Source organism: Hypanus sabinus, chromosome 3 (assembly GCF_030144855.1).
Source record: "Hypanus sabinus isolate sHypSab1 chromosome 3, sHypSab1.hap1, whole genome shotgun sequence".
Classification (NCBI taxonomy): Eukaryota; Metazoa; Chordata; class Chondrichthyes; order Myliobatiformes; family Dasyatidae; genus Hypanus; species Hypanus sabinus.
In genome coordinates, this window is record NC_082708.1 from 52604528 (window position 1) to 52623136 (window position 18609).

General features: G+C 39.3%; 1 protein-coding gene across 1 annotated transcript in view; it reads right to left on the minus strand.

The window, feature by feature from the left end:
- dync2h1 (dynein cytoplasmic 2 heavy chain 1) overlaps positions 1-18609 on the minus strand; it is a 463334-nt gene that overhangs the window by 172464 nt on the left and 272261 nt on the right. Inside the window, exons 75-76 of the mRNA XM_059964317.1 lie at positions 11880-11957; positions 3450-3581 (exon numbers count right to left, since the gene is read on the minus strand). Coding sequence (XP_059820300.1) covers positions 3450-3581; positions 11880-11957 — 210 coding nt within the window. The remainder of the gene's footprint in view (positions 1-3449; positions 3582-11879; positions 11958-18609) is intronic.

Below are 18609 nucleotides of genomic sequence, written 5' to 3' on the forward strand. Positions count from 1 at the left end.
CACTAAACTTGTCCAAGCAACTTCTAACTCTGTATACAATTATTGTTTCCACAGTCTATAGTTACTGGCTCTATCTCTATACCAGAGGTCGGCAACCTGCGGCTCCAGAGCCACATGCGGCTCTTTGATCTCTGTGATGCGGCTCCCCGTGGTTTGTTAGCTTTTGAAATGTAATTCGAAATTTGAAGATTATGGTGATCTTGTACAATCTGAAAACTTTGCGGAGACACCGTTTCCTGGCACATCCGAACCGGCTCACAATTAGCCACCGTTCAGGCTAAGGGAGATAGCCTACGGGGGTTTGTGAGTACGTGTCTTTTGGAGCATCCGCGCCCACGGGGGGTGGGTTGAGGGAGGCTTTAAAGCAAGGCTGTTTAATTCGAATAAAGTTACCTTTGACTGCAGTCTTTATTTTAGCGCTGCGTGTAGCACACCGCTACAACGTGTTTTTTTATCGCTATTAATATACATCACAACTGCCAATGCCTGACACCCGCCAGTGCGCGCTTTCTTTTAATTCTTCGATCCAAGGTAGGCTAACTACGGAGTAACCTTCAACCCAACGTCTTTTTTTTCGGAGTTCAATATGTTTTTGTTGCATGCAGAAATGTAATTTTGTTTTCTCTGCAGGAGTTCATCAATTTCATAAATGCAACACATTATAGTTTGTTTATACATAGCATAAAGGCAAAAAAAAAACCGTTGTATGCAGTGTTATTTCATTTTGTGGCTCCCAGTGTTTTCTTTTCTGTGGGAAATGGGTCCATATTGGCTCTTTCAGTGGTAAACGTTGCCGACCCCTGCTCTATACCCTCTCTTTTTCAGAAAATATAGTGCAAATTCCCACCCTTTGGCAATTATCATGAAATCTAGAGATGTTTGGATAATTGCCAGGGTCGTTGCAACTAGCTCATAAACTCTGCCAGCTACAGTGACAAAAGCCAGAAAGTATAAGCTAGAAGGATCAGTGGGATATACGGATACAACTGCTCACCCAATCTCAAACTTACAGCCTGATAAGAAGCTAGAGACGGAAACTTTCATCACATTTAAACAGTTCTTGAATAGGAATGCTGTGCAGGATGGCATTAGGCTAGATATTTCTTTTCTGGCCTTCATTAGTTGGAGGATTGAGTTTTACAGCCATGAGGTAATGATGCAGCTCTATAAAACCCTGGTTAGACCACACTTGGAGTATTGTGTTCAATTCTGTTTACCTTATTATAGGAAGGATATGGAAGCTTTAGAGAAGATTTACCACGATGCTGTCAAGGTTAGAGAGCATGAATTATGAAGAAAGATTGAGCAACTTGATAGTGACTATAAAATGATAAGGTCATAGGACAGCCAGTATCTTTATCCCAGAGCCGCAAAGGCTAATACTAGAGGACATCTTTGTAAGGTGAGTGAAGAAGAGTATCGGGAGGGTATCAGACGTAGGTATTTTTACACAGAGAGTGGTGGGTGCATGGAATGTACTTTTGGGGATGGTGGTAAAGACAGATGTATTACAGACTCTTATATAGTAAGGGTGTCAAAGGTTATGAGAAGAAGGCAAGAAAAACAGGTTGGGAGGGATAATAAATCAGGCATGATGGAATGGCTGTGCAGACTCAATGGGCCAAATGGCTAAATCCTGCTGCTATGTCTTATAGGCACATAGATGAAAGAAAAATGGAGGGCTATACAGAGGGAGAGGTTAGATTGGCCTTTGAGTTGGTTAAGAGGTCAGTACAACATTATGGGCTGAAGGGCCTGTACTGCACTGTACTGTTCTATGCTCAATAATGGCACAAATGGCCCTCTGTGAAATAAATGTATGATGATCTCCCTTGCTTTCCTCAACAACCTGTGGTTTATCACTAGATGATTTCTTAATAGTAAGTTCAGTTCGACCTCCTAATACATCTTGTCAACAATTTTTAGTTCAATCTTCTATATCTTCCTTTGCTGGAACTCTGGAAGCACATACCTTTATAGGAAAGGCTGATAAAAATACTCATTTAGTACCTCAACCATCTCTTTATCAGCATTAATAGATTTCTTTTATTTATGTCTGTTTGGTTCTACCTTACTTACAACCTCTTTACTCTAAGAACAGCTACAGAATGTTTTTGGATTTTTTTTAATGCTTGTTCTTAATCTTTTGTCATGTTCTCTATTTGCCTGCTTCATTCCTCAGATGCAATTTAGTAATAGAGTAGTGTGGCTACATAAGACATTTCAATTCCAAAATTTGGTTCAGTTGCTTTCTTGTGAAGGATATTCTGCTTTGTTAAAGGCAACTTGTTGGTTTATTGAAAATTCATGCTTAAAATATTGATAATTAATTTAATCCTTTCTTCAGACAAGACCTACCTGGTCCAAATAATTCTTGAAATTATTTGCTTTTAATGATTTTATTTAAATGCCTGTCACTACATTATTAAAAACAAAATGAATAACTTCATGGAGTTAACAAGAGGGCAGAGCAAAGTCAAGATGGCACTAAACTCCTTTGCTTGCATCTTTGGAAACAGCTCTATTTCTATCTTTGATATCTTTTTTTTTTCTTTTCAAGTAACCCTGACCTGGAGTTACTCTCTGACTTTGGTTCTTTGCAGGAATGGGACTCACTCTCAGGGCCTCAGGACCAGCCACTTTTTGATATCCCAAGGACACGGCCTGGAAGACTAGCACACCTTCAGGGTGCCGAATTTTCGTGACACTGGAGACAGACTGATTCAAGGCCAGTGCCCCAGACTGAGGTGTTGTGGGAGAACACGAAACCTCAGGAGCAGTGGGTTAGCTGCCGGCTATGTGTCCAGAGACTTGAGCCTTTCCGGGGCTGATTCTCCGGGCGCAGAGCTCGGAAAAAGTGCCGCAACAGACTTCTAACACCATAAATCTGCGAGTTGTTTGTTACGTCTCCCCTCTCGCTGTGAAACAGGGACACCTCTTTTTCCCTTATTAGGGAGAGAGAGAGAGAGAGACTGTGGTATGTCAAATTACTGGGTGAATGTGTAGTCTTTGGGGTGCTGCAAATCTGTGTCTTTATTGATGCTTTTTCTGCACACTTGAGTGCTCGGTGGACAGTGCTGATGCTTTGTCGCTGGTTGGGGAGGAGGGATCATTGCCTTGCTGCTGCTTGTGCATGGGAGGGGGGAGCTGGAGGGCTTTGGAGTTCTAACATTTAACTGTCATTCATTCTTTGGGGCACTCCTCTGTTTTCATGGATGTTTGTGAAGAAGAAGAATTTCAGATGGCATATTGTGTACATTTCTCTGACATTAAATGTACCTTTGAACCTATTAACTAAAATATTAATAGAAATTATCTTCTCTAAATATTTTATTTTCTCACCTTTACATTATCCAATTAAGAAAATTTCCATCCTTTTCTCTAGATTCATTAAACAGTTCATTTTTTAAGAGTTTTCTGCAAATACTCTTAAATTAATGACAACATACCTGTTGAAAAAGGGTGATTCTTCGAGCAATTGATGGTGGGATGTCTTGTTCACAGTTTGAACTTTGAGAAAAATTGAGCCAAAGGTCAATATCTTCCAAACAGAGTGTCTGATACAAAGATGGGAAGGTAGTCTAGAAAATGAATAGATAGTTTATAAAAAATACTTCCCAAATACTTCGGAAAAGTACCTTCCCTCAAACTGTTCAGATCTTTCAGAATCAGATTCCTTCAAGGGAATTGCATTTCCTACCAAGCATGGCAAACAATTGTTAATATAAAATGACTTGAGACAGCCTTCTATCTAGTATTAACAGCTTATGAAATCAATTGAATTCTATAAGCACCAATCTGAGCCCAAATCTTGCTAGGTTATTCTTTCAACTAAATAGCTCCATATTAAAAGACATGCTTATCATCCATGACTAACTGCCAAAAAAGTTATAACTCCATCATGCTGGACTTTTCCTGCAATATGAAGAAATTTGTGGAAAATAAATACAGTGAGAATGAATATAACCAGCGACATCTATTTTAATCACGACAAGAGAAAAACCTGCAGATGCTGGAAATCCAAGCAACGCACACAAGATGCTGGGAGAGCTCAGCAGGCCAGGCAGCATTTATGAAAGAGTAAACAGTTGGCCTTTCTGGCCAAGATCATTTAGCAGGACCTGCTAAAGGATCTCAGCCCGAAACGCCAACTGTTTACTCTTTTCCACAGATGCTGCCCGGCCTGCTGAGCTCCTCCAGCATCTTGTGTGTATTTCTTACATTTTCTAATCTACACATTTGAAAAGTTTCACTGATTCAGTCCTAGGTGATGTAAAATATTGTTTATTTAAGCTAACAATTTGCTATGTTCTAATGTCCAACATTCCCACATCTAAAGATCAAGTGCAGTTTTAAATGATGTTGACTTTAGTTAGCCGTTACTGACAGAAATATCAAAAAGGAGGATCTACTGACCGGCCACCATTTGCTTTTTAGCAAGTTGATTTCCAACATTTGTATGCTTCAACAGGAAGATATGCTCATGTTGATAGTTTTATATTTACCATGTCCAAATCACTTCATAATGTACAACTTCTCGAGTGAAAATTAAATGCTTCAATGTAATTAATATGGATGTGATACTAAGATAATTAGTAAGATAACCCAGTATTTTCAGAAAATGTCAGCACTTCCTGCTAACCTTGAAGATGACTTAGTACAAAACTGCAACAATCCTCATGGTTGCAAACTCCCATTTTATGAAGTCTGTGACTTTCAAGAATCAGATCAACAGGATGTTCTCAAGCCCGGCTGTTGTGATGTCATCAATCTAGCTGAGGAGCCATTCAAGTGAAATGATAGAAGAGTCATACAGAGTACATACAGAAACTGGCCCTTTGGCCCATCTAGTCCATGCCAAACCATTTAAACTGCGTACTCCAATTGACCTGCACCCAGACCATAGCCCTCATACCCCTGCTATACATGTACCTATCCAAACTTCTCTTAAGTGTTGAAATCAAGCTTATATTCACCACAAGGAGTGCTGGCAACTCCTTCCACACTCTCATAACCCTCTGAGTGAAGAAGTTTCCCCCCATGTTCCCCTTAAAATTTTTCACCTTTCACCCTTAACCCATGACGTCTAGTTGTAGTCTTCAATCAAAAAACCCTGCCTGCACTTACCTCATCTACACCCTTCATAATTTTGTACCTTTATCAAATATCCCCATCAATCTTTTACATTCCAAGGAATAAAGTCCTAACTTATTCAATCTTTGCTTATAACTCAGGTCCTCCAGTCCCAGCAACATTCTGTAAATTTTCTCTGTATTCTTTCAATCGTATTTACATCCTTTCTGTACGTCGGCGACCAAAACTGCAGATTTTTCAGCCCATTTTTCCAGCTGCTCCAGATCCCACTGCAAGCTCTGGTGGTCTTGCTTGCTTTCCACTACAGCCACAATCACTTGGAAGCAATTTTAATTAACTTTCAAACAACTCAAGAGTCCTAATTAAATATTAGAACATAAAATTAATCATTAAAGAAATACATGAAATATATTTAAATGGGAAAAAAGTGTTCTGACATCTGTTTCCTGTGTTTTTCCAAGTAAGTTAACTAAAATAAACATTTACATTATGACCAGATAATTTGCTAAGATGTGACTATGACTATTACAGCTAGATCCATAATTAAACATAAGACTTTCAGGGTATTTTGTACCTAAAATGAGACTTAAAATTGTGCAGCTTCAGTGATTTCAGCTTGATTTGAGTAGGGGAAACTATGATAAGTGCAGATTATAAAGATATGCAGGATCACTGACAATTCTGGAATTTCTGTGTTTAAGTTGCAGATGCATGAAAATTGCAACATTGATGTCAATTTTACAGAATAATGATGACAAGCTTAAGGAGTTTTGCTATCATTAATACTGAGAAACACTGGCCAAAAAGCTTGCTTATCAGATCCTTCCAACCAGGTCACCATACTTAACACAGTAGTCCTTATTACACTTGCCTCCACCTTTACTGTCATTTCAACTCCTGTTTTCAGTGGAGCATGCAGAAAATGTCGATCAGTCCTGAAGTAGGGTTTCAACCCAAAAGTCGAAAATTCCTTTCCCCTCAACTGATGGTGCTTGACCCTTCAAGTTCCTCCAGCAGCTTGCTTGCTGCTTCACATATTTTTCAAACTGACTGAGGATGCCCACAGTGACTTGCTGTACAAAGTTTGATCATTTTTATAGTTTCCTGTATACCAGGAGATACAGTCCTTCTGGGCCAACAATGAAACTTCACTGCAATGCTCAGCAGCTTTTCACCTTCACAAATGGCCTGGATGCCCTTCAGCCTGACTCATATTTTTGGCTTCTACCCACTTGCACTGAAATTCCTGCTGCCGGTTTTGGGCAGAAGACTGATCCAAAAATTATTCAGGTGTGACCTAGGGTATAAAGTGGCTTGGACTCTTAGGATGCTATTGTTATAGCATCATTGAGGGACGTCTGGCCCATCAAGTTAACACAGGCTCCAATTTCATCAGTTCGATTGCCTCACATTTCCATGTAGTCACACAAATTTTCATAAATTATTCACTATCTCCATATTGAAACACACCACTCAAGCCAGTGAGCTCCAAATCATAATTAATCTCTGCATAAAGAACACTTTGTTTCTGAAATCTTTAAATCGTGCTGTTTGGTAACAACAGAAATAATTTCCCTCTATTTACTCAATCTAAATCCAACAAGCTTTTTTGTACAGCTTCATCAAAATTCTTCTCTATATTGTAGAGACAATCTGTGAATAACTACATAACTTTGAGCACATTTTGTACCATATGTAAAGGATTGCAGGTTTAGCAGTGCATTCTTCAGGGATGAAGAGTCCACTAAATATTTATAATTTATAGCACAAAATATTGATCAACACAATGCCAAATTGCAAAAACTCAACTCCAGCTTCTCTAGCCTCATGCTGTGGCTGAAGTCCTTCATCCCAGAAACTATTTTGCTACAATTTTTTTTTATGGCTTTCACATTTTTCCTAAAGCAAGGTGTTAGAATTAGACACAATATTTGAACTGTCATAAAACTTATGCTTTATTCAGGTTTATACTATATCCTTGCTTTTGTAATCTACATCTCTATTTACAAAATGTATGATGGAAGGGTAGCATGCAGAATTCATCCTCCCTAGTTAATCCTCCCATGCTCATCATACTCTTAAGGCTTCATTATCCAGTATTTAATATGAGTAAGCAGTTTGCAGCCTAGGATTATTAAACAACTATCAGCTCATGGTCAGCTTGAGCTTCAAGGAATCACCATAGAGGTAGAGATGAAAATGTAAAATGTCCCAAGTTGCAGGTGATGATTCTCACTCTGGCTATCAATACATCCCTGCTATCATAGTCTATGTCTTATCAGTGCTCCTGCACAACTTCGTGGCAACAGCAATATATTTGTCATTGTGATGATCAAAATTTGGTGCTGTAAGCTTTTAATATTTAGTAGATTTCTTATCTCTGAAGAAGTTCACTGCAAAAACTGCAATCCTTTACAAATGGGACAAAAAGAACTCAAACATTTGATATGCAGAACACAAACTTATCTTCATAGAGGGATCAGAAGTGGAGAGAGTGAGCAATTTCAAGTTCCTGGGTGTCAAGATCTCTGACAATCTAACCTGGTTCCAACATATTGATGCAGCTATAAAGCAAGGAAGGACAGCAGCTATATTTCATTAGGAGTTTGAATTTAGGTTTATCGCCAAAAACTTGCAAAAACTTCTACAGAAGTACCATGGAGAGCCTTCTGACAGGCTGCATCACTGTCTGGGGTTGCACTTCTGCACAGCATTGAAAGGAGCTACAGAAATTTGAAAAATTAGTCAGCTCCATCCTGGGAACTAGCCATCCACAGTATCCAAGACATCTTCAAAGAGCGGTGCCTCAGAAAGGCAGCTTCCATTATTAAAGGACCCCCATCTCCCAGTACATGGCCTCTTCTCATTGTTACTGTCAGGAAGGAGGTACAGAAGCCTGAGGGCACACACTCAGCAATTCAGGGACAACTTCATGGTGTGAATCCTGAAGCTCTTGTACCCTCTACCTGATGGCAGCAGCGAGAAGAGAGCATGACCTGGGTGATGGGGATCTCTGATGATGGATGCTGCTTTCCTATGACAGTGTTTCATGTAGATGTGCTCAGTGGTTGGGAGGGCTTTACCAAGTCCACTATCTTTCCACAGACAAGAGAAAATCTGCAGATGCTGGAAATCCAAGCAACACACACAAAATGCTGGAGGGATACAGCAGGCCACACAGCATCTATGGGAAAAGTGTACAGTCAGCGTTTCGGGCCGAGACCCTACATCAGACTGTTAAAACAAAGAGGAATCAGAGTAAGATTCCCCCCACTTTCTTACTCTCATCTATTTTTCTGGTCAGGACAAAACATCACAAAATATGCTTCAGAAGATAGAAATAAAGCAGTAAGGAAACTGTATGCTGGAGAACAAATCAAAATTACTCAAGTTTCTCTGCTGACTGATTTATTAAGTTTAAAATGTTAACACCAGAAGTTTCATTATAAATAAAGTTAAGTTACTACATTATTCTATTGCACATCTCTGTCGCTAATTCCCTTGCAACGTTTGTTAAGCAGTAAGCTCAATGAAATTATATGCACTGGGAAGTAAGTTAGATATGCACTGAATGGCCAGTTTATTATGTACTTCCTGTAGCTAATAAAGGAGCCACTAAGTGTGTGATTGTGGCCTTCTGCTACTGTAGCCCATTTCCTTCAAGGTTTGATATGTTGAGCATTTAAAGGTGCTCTTCTGCACACCACTGTTGTAACATGCAGTTATTTGAGTTACTGTCACCTTCCTGTCAGCTTGAACCAGTCTGGCCATTTTCCTCTGACCTCTCTTATTAACAAGGCATTTTTGCTAAGAGAACTGCCACTCACTGAATATTTTGCTGCTTACACCATTTTTCTGTAAACTCCAGAGACTGCTGTGTGTGAAAATCCAAGATGATCAGCAGCTGGTCAAGGTACCACACGGTAGGCTTATTCAGAAAGTCAGAAGGCATGGAATCCAGGGAAGTTTGGACAGGTAGATTCAAAATTGGCTTGCCTGCAGAATGCAGAGGGTCATAGTGGAGGGAGTACATTTGGATTGGAGGGTTGTGACTAGTGGTTTCCCACAAGGATTGGTCCTGAGACCTCTACTTTTCATGATTTTTATTAACGACCTGGATGTGGGGGTAGAAGGGTGGGTTGGCAAGTTTGCAGATGACACAGAAGTTGGTGGTGTTGTGGATAGTGTAGAGGATTGTCGAAGATTGCAGAGAGACATTGATAGGATACAGGAGTGGGCTGAGAAGTGGCAGATGGAGTTCAACCCAGAGAAGTGTGAGGTGGTACACTTTGGAAGGGCAAACTCCAAGGCAGAGCACAAAGTAAATGGCAGGATACTTGGTAGTGTGGAGGAGCAGAGGGATCTGGGGGTACATGTCCACAGATCCCTGAAAGTTGCCTCACAGGTAGATAGGGTAGTTATGAAAGCTAACACCCCATAAACTTTCTTAAGTCGAAGGATAGAGTTTAAGAGTCACGAGGTAATGATGCAGCTCTATAAAACTCTAGTTAGGCCACAGTTGGAGTACTGTGTCCAGTTCTGGTCGCCTCACTATAGGAAGGATGTGGAAGCATTGGAAAGGATACAGAGGAGATTCACCAGGATGCTGCCTGGTTTAGAGAGTATGCATTATGATCAGAGATTAAGAGAGCTAGCGCTTTACTCTCCGGAGAGAAGGAGGATGAAAGGAGACATGATAGGGGTATACAAGATAAAAAAAAACCCTCTAAGTTCAAGATCAAAGGGGATATTAGAGGAAGTTTTTTTTACTCAAAGAGTGGTTGGTGCATGGAATGCACTGCCTGAGTCAGTGGTGGAGGCAGATACACTAGTGAAATTTAAGGGACTACTAGACAGGTATATAAAGGAATTTAAGGTGGGGGGGGGTTATATGGGAGGCAGGGTTTAAGGGTCGGCACAACATTGTGGGCCAAAGGGCCTGTACTGTGCTGTATTGTTCAATGTTCTATGTTCTGAAATACACAAACCACCCCGTCTGGCACCAACAATTACTCCATGGTCAAAGTCACTTAGATCACATTTCTTCCCCATTCTGATGTTTGGGCTGAATAACAACTATACCTCTTGACCTTGTCTGCATGCTTTTATGCACTGACACATGAATGGTTGATTAGAAATCTGCATTGAGCAGGTACATAGATAGGTGTATCTAATAAAGTGGCCACTAAGTGTATTTCTCGGGTATAGATCAGGAGGAAGGCAGGTTTTTGAAATGTATCTATTCAATATTCTTATTTTATAATAATGAGATTTGTCTGAGATGCTTTGAGTATTTAAATCTAAGGTTATATCCATTTGGATAGAAGGGCACATTACACCCACCCCATAGACATTATCTATTAAATCTTAATCCTATTAAGATGCAATGGTAAAGATAGCCACAGAACTACAGCATTGTTGGTTAGTCAACCAACTTCACAAAGCAATTACAGCCCGTAACAAACCAGATCCCATCCACCAGTTACCCAGACACCCCAACTAACCTCACTGAACTCCTCACGCACCAAGGTGTCTTTTTACCAATATTTACCTTCACAGAACCTGTTTGTTATTGGGGATGACATGTAAACACTTTTGGCATAATAATGCAAATTATTATTAGCATGAATATTGAAAGATAAGAATGAAGTGAAACCCAGATAGATTTTTACCAGATAGCCAAAATTGTGAGAGCCTGTACACACTGAAGAGAAGCAAGACCTCTTGGCCTTGCCTACAATGGTCATTTTCTGCTGGTACTAGCACCTTCAGTCATTGCCTTTGACTCAACTGTGTACAAAAATTGATGTACTCAAAAATCCAGGACTCTTTCCACATGCTTAATTCTGCAAGTTTGCTTATCACGGCTTTGAAAAGAACTAAGAACAGGCAGTTGCTAAGGTTACTTCCTTTCTGTAAACGTGCAAGCAGAAAAGTGGCATAAGGATTGTATGAATTACAATAGTGAATGTTGATAAGTCTTTCAAAATCTGAAGTTACTAAAGCCTTGTCTAAACCATATGCATATTTCCCCAAAAAAGTAAGCAAAGTACCATTCAGAAGCAAAATAAAATCAGGATGAGAATGAGAGTGAAATTCCCCCTTCTCTCTTCCAAATGCACAAACTGATTACCAATCAGCTAAGTCATTAACTTGGCATAGACTGAGATTTAACTGTTTTATCTGCAAAGCATACCTACTCTATGGCTAAATCTAGTAATCATCAAAAGCATTGAAAAGAAGCTTGTCATAAATAATAATAAATTTGTTCTAATAAGGTGCAATTAAGGTTAAAGTACCTAAAAATAATAATTAGCAGGCTACTAAAACATTCCATGGTCAAACTGACCTTTTCCCTCTGGTTTACAACTGATGTTAAATTGGTTATAATGGGATGAATGGTACAGCCAACAAAATAAATCAAAACAGAAACATGGGAGGATATTTAATCTTCTCATAAAAGATCTTCCATGATTTGGAATGTTCGATTTTTAATCTTCACCAAAATAATTCCAAATGCTCAAAAGCCACAATGAATTACTGAAGAATTTTAATACTGTTAAAAATTTTTATTATCATGTAAAATATCAACATAATAATTAATTCTCAATTATTAGGCAAAGGTGCAAATTTCTGCAAAATGGCATGATTACAAGGATATGGGCAAAATTATTTTTCAAGCGACAACATGGGTTTAAGACAAATTTGGAAGGTTCAGAATTACAACCTTGCATAAAAGTACATACATGTAATTGAATTTTTCAAAATGTAATTTAAAAACGTACCTTTAATAGTGTGATTGCTGCAGCCCTCTCTTGATCAATCCAAGATGGAATTGATTCATGTTTGGACTTTTGACTATCCTAAAATAAGGAACAATCAAGTGTCACAGTCATACGATAAAATTAAAATCAATGAATAAGCACAGGCATCTACAGCATTGAAGGAGGCCATTCAGCCTATTACACTTTTGTTAGATTTTTAAAAACAAAAATCAGGTTTATCTCTCACTGCTTTTTATCTGCTACTCTGCAATTGTTTCACCCTCAAACACCTAGCCAATCCATGTGAACTTCTTTGAGCACTAATATCTATGACCCCATCTTCCCTTTGGGGCTTAAAACTGATCTCTAGCTAATGAACCACTCCACTGTCAGGAATATTTTTCCTTCACTTACTCTATTGAAATCTCTTTTCTTAAAAATCACTAAAATGTCAGATCTTAGCTTTTTTCTTTTGCATTGGGCAGGATCATATGGAAAGCAGTCAGTTGGCCTCAGTTCCTGTCTGTCAACTCTTACTTGGGTGGTTGTTGAAGGCTGATATCACTGACCCTGTTTGTCTAGAAATCCGGTGATGAAGTCTCTGGATTGCATGACAGCCTTTAATAAGAGCCAAAGTTAGGGTAGAGCTTTATTTCCTGTCAGTGTGATATATGTTGTAGTTTATAAATGTCCTTCAAAGACATTTATAAATTATTGCAAGTGATATAATGAACTCTAAAAATTAACAAAGTTAATATAAATATAGTCTATTAAAACATTTAGAATGCTGAAAACACTAAATTAAAGTGTAATAATAATTTGCCTTCCTCAGTCTTGGGGCTGAGAGTCCCTAGTGAAATGAATGAACTTTCCAGTCCTGCATCAGGTCAGATTGCAATTATGTCCCTACATCGCTAGAGGCCTGAATGCTAATGTCCCTCCCGCAAATCTTCTAAATGAACTTCAGATCAGTAATGAATATATCTCAGCACCATGTATATAATGCCATAAAAGCAAAAATTACTACTACCACATATTTTATTTCGTATAAAAATTGCTAATTATTCTAAAAATATTTTGTAACCTTATTTACATGGACTCTGATCTAAAAACATTACCTCCTGTAAATGTAATTTATCATTAGTACATTTTTTATATAAGCTTAAATATCTGTATTTATACATTTCTAAATTTTCTGCACTGTCATTAAACTCTCTTTCCAGTGGTAGTTTTGTTGTGTCTGGTTTACAATTTCTACCTTCTACCACTTCCTGAACATTCTAACGTTTCATAGTTTTCTGCCACCTACAGCTTGCCAAGAAACTTGTTTGACCTTTTCCAACTTTTCAGCAATTTCCTATACATGCTAAAATGTTACCCCAATCTCAAGTCTTTATTCTATTGTCCTACTTTTGTGGAACAAATAATTACTCATATCATCTGCTCTCAGGTCAGGCAGAAATGCATTTAGTTCAATTAATGTTATGCCTAGAGGAGAGAGCATCTTGAGGTGAGTAGCAAAGCAAGGCATATTTATACTTTGTATGTGATCAGAGCTATTTCGTGAAGTGTACAAATATTCTCTTATTGACACAGAGCCAATCGAGGTGAGCCTCTGCCATCATGAGTCCTGTGTGTGATCACCCTGTGCCTGCAACCTCCATCCCCTCCAGGTCTGGAGGGTCCTGCATTGGAGGGAAGGCATGCACCATACAGCCAAAACAATGCCACATACCAAAAGCTGGCTATTTCTGCTCTCACATTCATTCTAGGGAACCTTGTGATCTCAGTTACATACAGCTTTTCATTAGTCAATATTGAGAGGTTAATTCTGACCATATCCCTTTTTTCTAATGTAGTCAATTGGGAGCCAGGCTGTGCTTCAATCCATCCCTCCATTTTTAGCAGATGATTTAAACGTCCTTTCTATCTCTATTCCAGCATCCTGTTTCCTTTTACTTCACACCATCAAGGCTTAACTTCATTAGCAACAATATCCAGCATGTTATTTGCTGAACTACTATGCTACTACCACTACTACTCTACTGTAAGGATTGCCTACTGCCGACTCCAGCACTAAACCACATTTCTGAAAACCTGATCATCTGGCATCAGACAGAGGCTACAGAGCAAGGCTCCAGAGGTAAGAATAACGAAGAGTTGGTCACAAGGGGCAGAGAAGCGGCTATGGGACTGCTTCGAGTCAATGGACTGAACCATGTTTAAGAACTCATCAAAGATTCTAAACAAATATGCCATGGTTGTCACGGACTTAATAAAATCAGTTATGGATAACTGTGCCCCCACAAAATCATTTAGAGACTTCCTCACCCAGAAGCCCTGGATGAACCAAGAGATCCACATTCTGCTGAGGGTCAAATTAGTGGCATTCAAGTCTGCCAACCAAAGTAAAAGAGTTCCAGATATGACCTCCAGAAAGAATGCAAAGTGATAATTCCAGACCAAACTAGAATCACAGAAGGATGCTCGACAGCTGTGACAGGGCTTGAATATTATCACAAGATCACAAGACAAAAGAGCAGAAGTAGACCATTTGGCCCATCGAGTCAGCTCTGCCACTCCACCATGAGCTAAACTATTCTCCCATCTAGTTCCAATTTCTGGCTTTTTCCCCATATCCCTTGATACCCTGACTAATTAGATACCTATCAATCTCTTCCTTAAACACGCTCAATGATTGGGCCTCCACAGCTGTATGTGGCAATGAATTCCATAAATCCACGACCCTCTAGCTAAAATAATCTCTCCTCATCTCTGTTTTAAATGGATACCCTCTAATTCTAAGACTCTGGCCTCTTGTCCTGGACTCACCCACCAAGGGAAACAGCCTTTCCTCATCTACACTGTCTAACCTTTTCAACATTCGAAATGTTTCTAAAAGATCCCCTCTCATTCTTCTAAACTCTAATGAATACAGTCCAAGAGCCAACAAATACTCCTCATATGTTAGCCCCTGCATTCCAGGAATCATCCTCGTAAATCTTCTCTGAACTCTATACAACATCAGTACATCCCTTCTAAGATAGAGGGCCCAAAACTCCTACAAAGTAAAACCAAGCAACATATGTGGCAACAAGGTTTCACTCAATGAGCTCAATGCCTTTAATGCTTGCTTTGATCATCAAAACATGGAAGGAACATCAGGAACTCCTACAGCCCGGTGACCACGTGGTTTCAGTTTCTGAGGCCAATGTGAGACTAACCTTCAGGAGGGTAAACCTACAGAAGACCTTTGCTGATCAACTGGCTAGTGAGTTCCATGATATCTTTAACCTCTCAATTCAGCAGTCTGAGGTACCCACCTGCTTCAAGCAGGCTTCAATTAGAACATGCAAGAACATGTTAACCTGCCTCAATGACCATTGTCCAGTAGCACTTACATCCACTGTGATAAAGTGCTTTGAGGGGTTGGTGATGGTGCTGTGTGAAGACCGATTTGGACACCTTCCAATTTGCCCACTGTCACAACAGGTCAACAGCAGATGCCATTTCACTGGCTTTTCACTTAAGTAAGGGTATTTAAGTTAGAGTTACAGGGGGATCGGAAAGAGAACACCAGAGCACAGTAAGGTGGTTCTGGCAAAAGAGGTTGTTAAGCTTAAATACAAAGTCAGGAATTGAAAGGTTGAGCATGCTGAGGCTAATGTAATGAGTTGTGGATATTTCAATGCAAGATGTATTATGGGAATGGTGGATGAGCTTAGGGTATGGACAGCATGTGGAATAATGTCATTATAGCCATTAATGGGACTTGCAGGAGGGGCAGGACTGGTAACTCAATGTTCCAAGGCTCCATTGTTTTTAGACGTCATAGCGTAGGGGGGATTAAAGGGGCAGGGGTGGCATTTCTAGGAAGGGAAAATGTCACAGCAGTGCTTAGACAGGACAGACCAGAGAGTGTCTAGAGGTTACAAAGGTGGAACTGAGAAATTAGAAAAAGATAACCATGTTAATGAGATTATATTATGCAACACCCAACACTCCATGGAATTTAGAAGAGCAAATTTGTACAGAGAGTGCAGACTGTTGCAAGAAACATAAGATTGTGATAATAAATAAACTTAACTTTCTACATATTAACCTGGGAATCCCATACTGTAAAAGGGCTGGATGGAATGGAGTTTGTCAAATGTGTAGAGGAAAGTTTCCTTAATCAGTATATAGAGCTCCCAGCTAGAGAGATTGTGATATTAGATCTCCAATTTGAGAATGAGACAGGCTAGGCAACGGAAGTTTGTGTGGGGGAACACTTTGGACATAGTGATCATAATGCCATAAGTTTCAAGATAATTATGGAGAAGGATATGTCTGGTCCTCAGGTTGAGATTCTAAGTAGGACAAAGGTAAATTTTGATGACATCAGAAATGATCTGGCAAGCGTAGATTGGGAAAAGTTGTCTTCTACCAGAGATGTAGTTGGTAAGTGGTAGGTCTTCAAAAGTGAAATTTTGAGAGCATATAGTTTGTATGTTCCTGTCAAAATAAAAGGCAAGAACAGCAGGTTTAAGAAAATTTGGTTCTCAAGACATATTGAATCCTTGGTTAAGAAAAAGAAAGGAGATGCATAGCAGGTATAAGTAGATTGAAGCAAATGAGGAATTTCAGGAGTATACAAAATGCAAAACAACACTTAAGAAGGAAATTAGGAGGGCTAAAAGGCAACATGAGATTGCTCTAGCAGACAAGGTAAAGGAGAATCCCAAGGGCTTCTGCAGATATATTACAAGCAAAAAGATAGCAAGGGACAAAATTGGTCCTGTAGAAGATATGAATGGTAATGTATGCATGAGGCTGAAAGAAATGGGGAAGCTATTAAACTAACTGTTTGCATCTGTATTTACTTAAAAGATGGACACGGAGTCTGTAGAAGTGAGCCAAAGCAGTAGTGAGATCATGCACCATATACTGATTAGAGACGAGGAGGTGTTTGCTGTCTTAAGGCATATTAGGATGGATAAATCCCCAGTGCCTGATAATGTGTTCCCTCAGTCTCTGTGGGAGGCTAGCGCAGAAAGTGCAGGGGCCCTAGAAAAGATATTTAAAGGATCCTTAGCCACAGGTGAGGTACCAGAAGATTCAAGGACAGCTAATGTAGTTCCAATGTTTAAGAACGGCTCGAAGTATAAGCCAGGAAATTATAAGTGAGCCTGATATCAGTAGTAGGTAAGTTATTTGAAGGTATTCTAAGGGCGCTGATATATAAATATTTGGATAAATAGGGACTGATTATTGATAGTCAACATAGCATTGTGCCTGGTAGGTCATGTCTAACCAATGTTATAGAGATTTTCAAGGAAGTTACCAGGAAAGTTGATGACGGCAAGGCAACGATGTAGTCTACATGGACTTCAGCAAGACCTTTGGCAAGGTACTGCATGGGAGGTTAATCAAGAAGGTTCAATCACTTGAACATTCAAGGTAGGGTGATAAATTGGATTAGACATTGGCTTCGTGGAAGAAACCAGAGAGTGGTAGTACATGGTTGCCTCTCTGACTGGAGGCCTGTGATTAGTGGCAAGGATCGGTGCTGGGTCCACTGTGGTTTCTGATCTATGTCAACAATCTGTATGATAGATAATGTGATAAACTGAGTCAGTATATTATCAGATGACAGCAAGATTGGGGTGTAGTGGACAACAAGGAAGAGTATCAAAGCTTGCAGTGGGATCTGGATCAGCTGGAAAAATGGACGGTATATGGTGACATACATATACTTTAATAATAAATTTATTTTAGACTTTGAACATTGTTGTCTCACACATGAAGAAATTGACTCCTTGTTAACACCATTATTCCATTTTTCCTTCACTTAACATTGCCTTTTGAAATTCTATATATTGTACATTATAACCTCTGTCTACTATCTACCCTATCCACACTATCTATACTAGTTATTTTGTCAAGTAAAACTACTAGGTTAGTGAAACAGAATTTCTTTTTGCCATATTGGTATTACAATTTGTCAGCATGTTACAAACAGAGATCAGCCTAGTTCTCTCAGCGCTTCATAATTTATACTTTTACATAGGGAAAAGGCTCAGCGTAATATATCCAGATTTGATGAAGGCTTGTTTAAGACATGAACAGTGAGGTCGGAAGGAAGCCAAGAGGTGGATGGGTGAAATGTTTAGGCTTGAAGACAACAGAATTAATATAAAATAGGATATAGTAAATGTGAAAAATCAGCATATTTTTCAATAAGGAAATATAGTACAGAGTTTACAGAGTTCTCTTGAACAGTTTGGAAGGCAAATGATGTACCGGTCTTATGTGTAAGGGAGTTGGAGTGCAAAAGGTAAGCAAGTCATTGATAAGACTCCACAAGTCTCTGGTGAAACCTCAACTGGAGTGATGTGTGCCATTTTAGCATTCATTGTTGAAGTAGATTGGCAGCCAAGTCAGTGCAACATGGACTTAACAATTACTCTTGGGATAAGAAGAAATCATGTAAAAACTTTGCTGCGTTCAGCAGAGTTTAGAGGAATGCAATCTCATTAACACATAAGAGGTTCTGTGAGTGATTGACAGGCAGAAGTGAAAACAAGTCAGTATGGGCCAGCATAATGTATTAGTAAACAGGTGGTCGATGTTATGTATGTAGTACAATCACACCAGTAGAAAAATTATGTAACCCTGCCATCAGTTACTTTCCTCCCATGTACCAGGTAGATCCAAGAGGTTGTGTCCTCCAGCTAGAGAGGCTAGAACTAGATGACAAAGACTTAGGCTA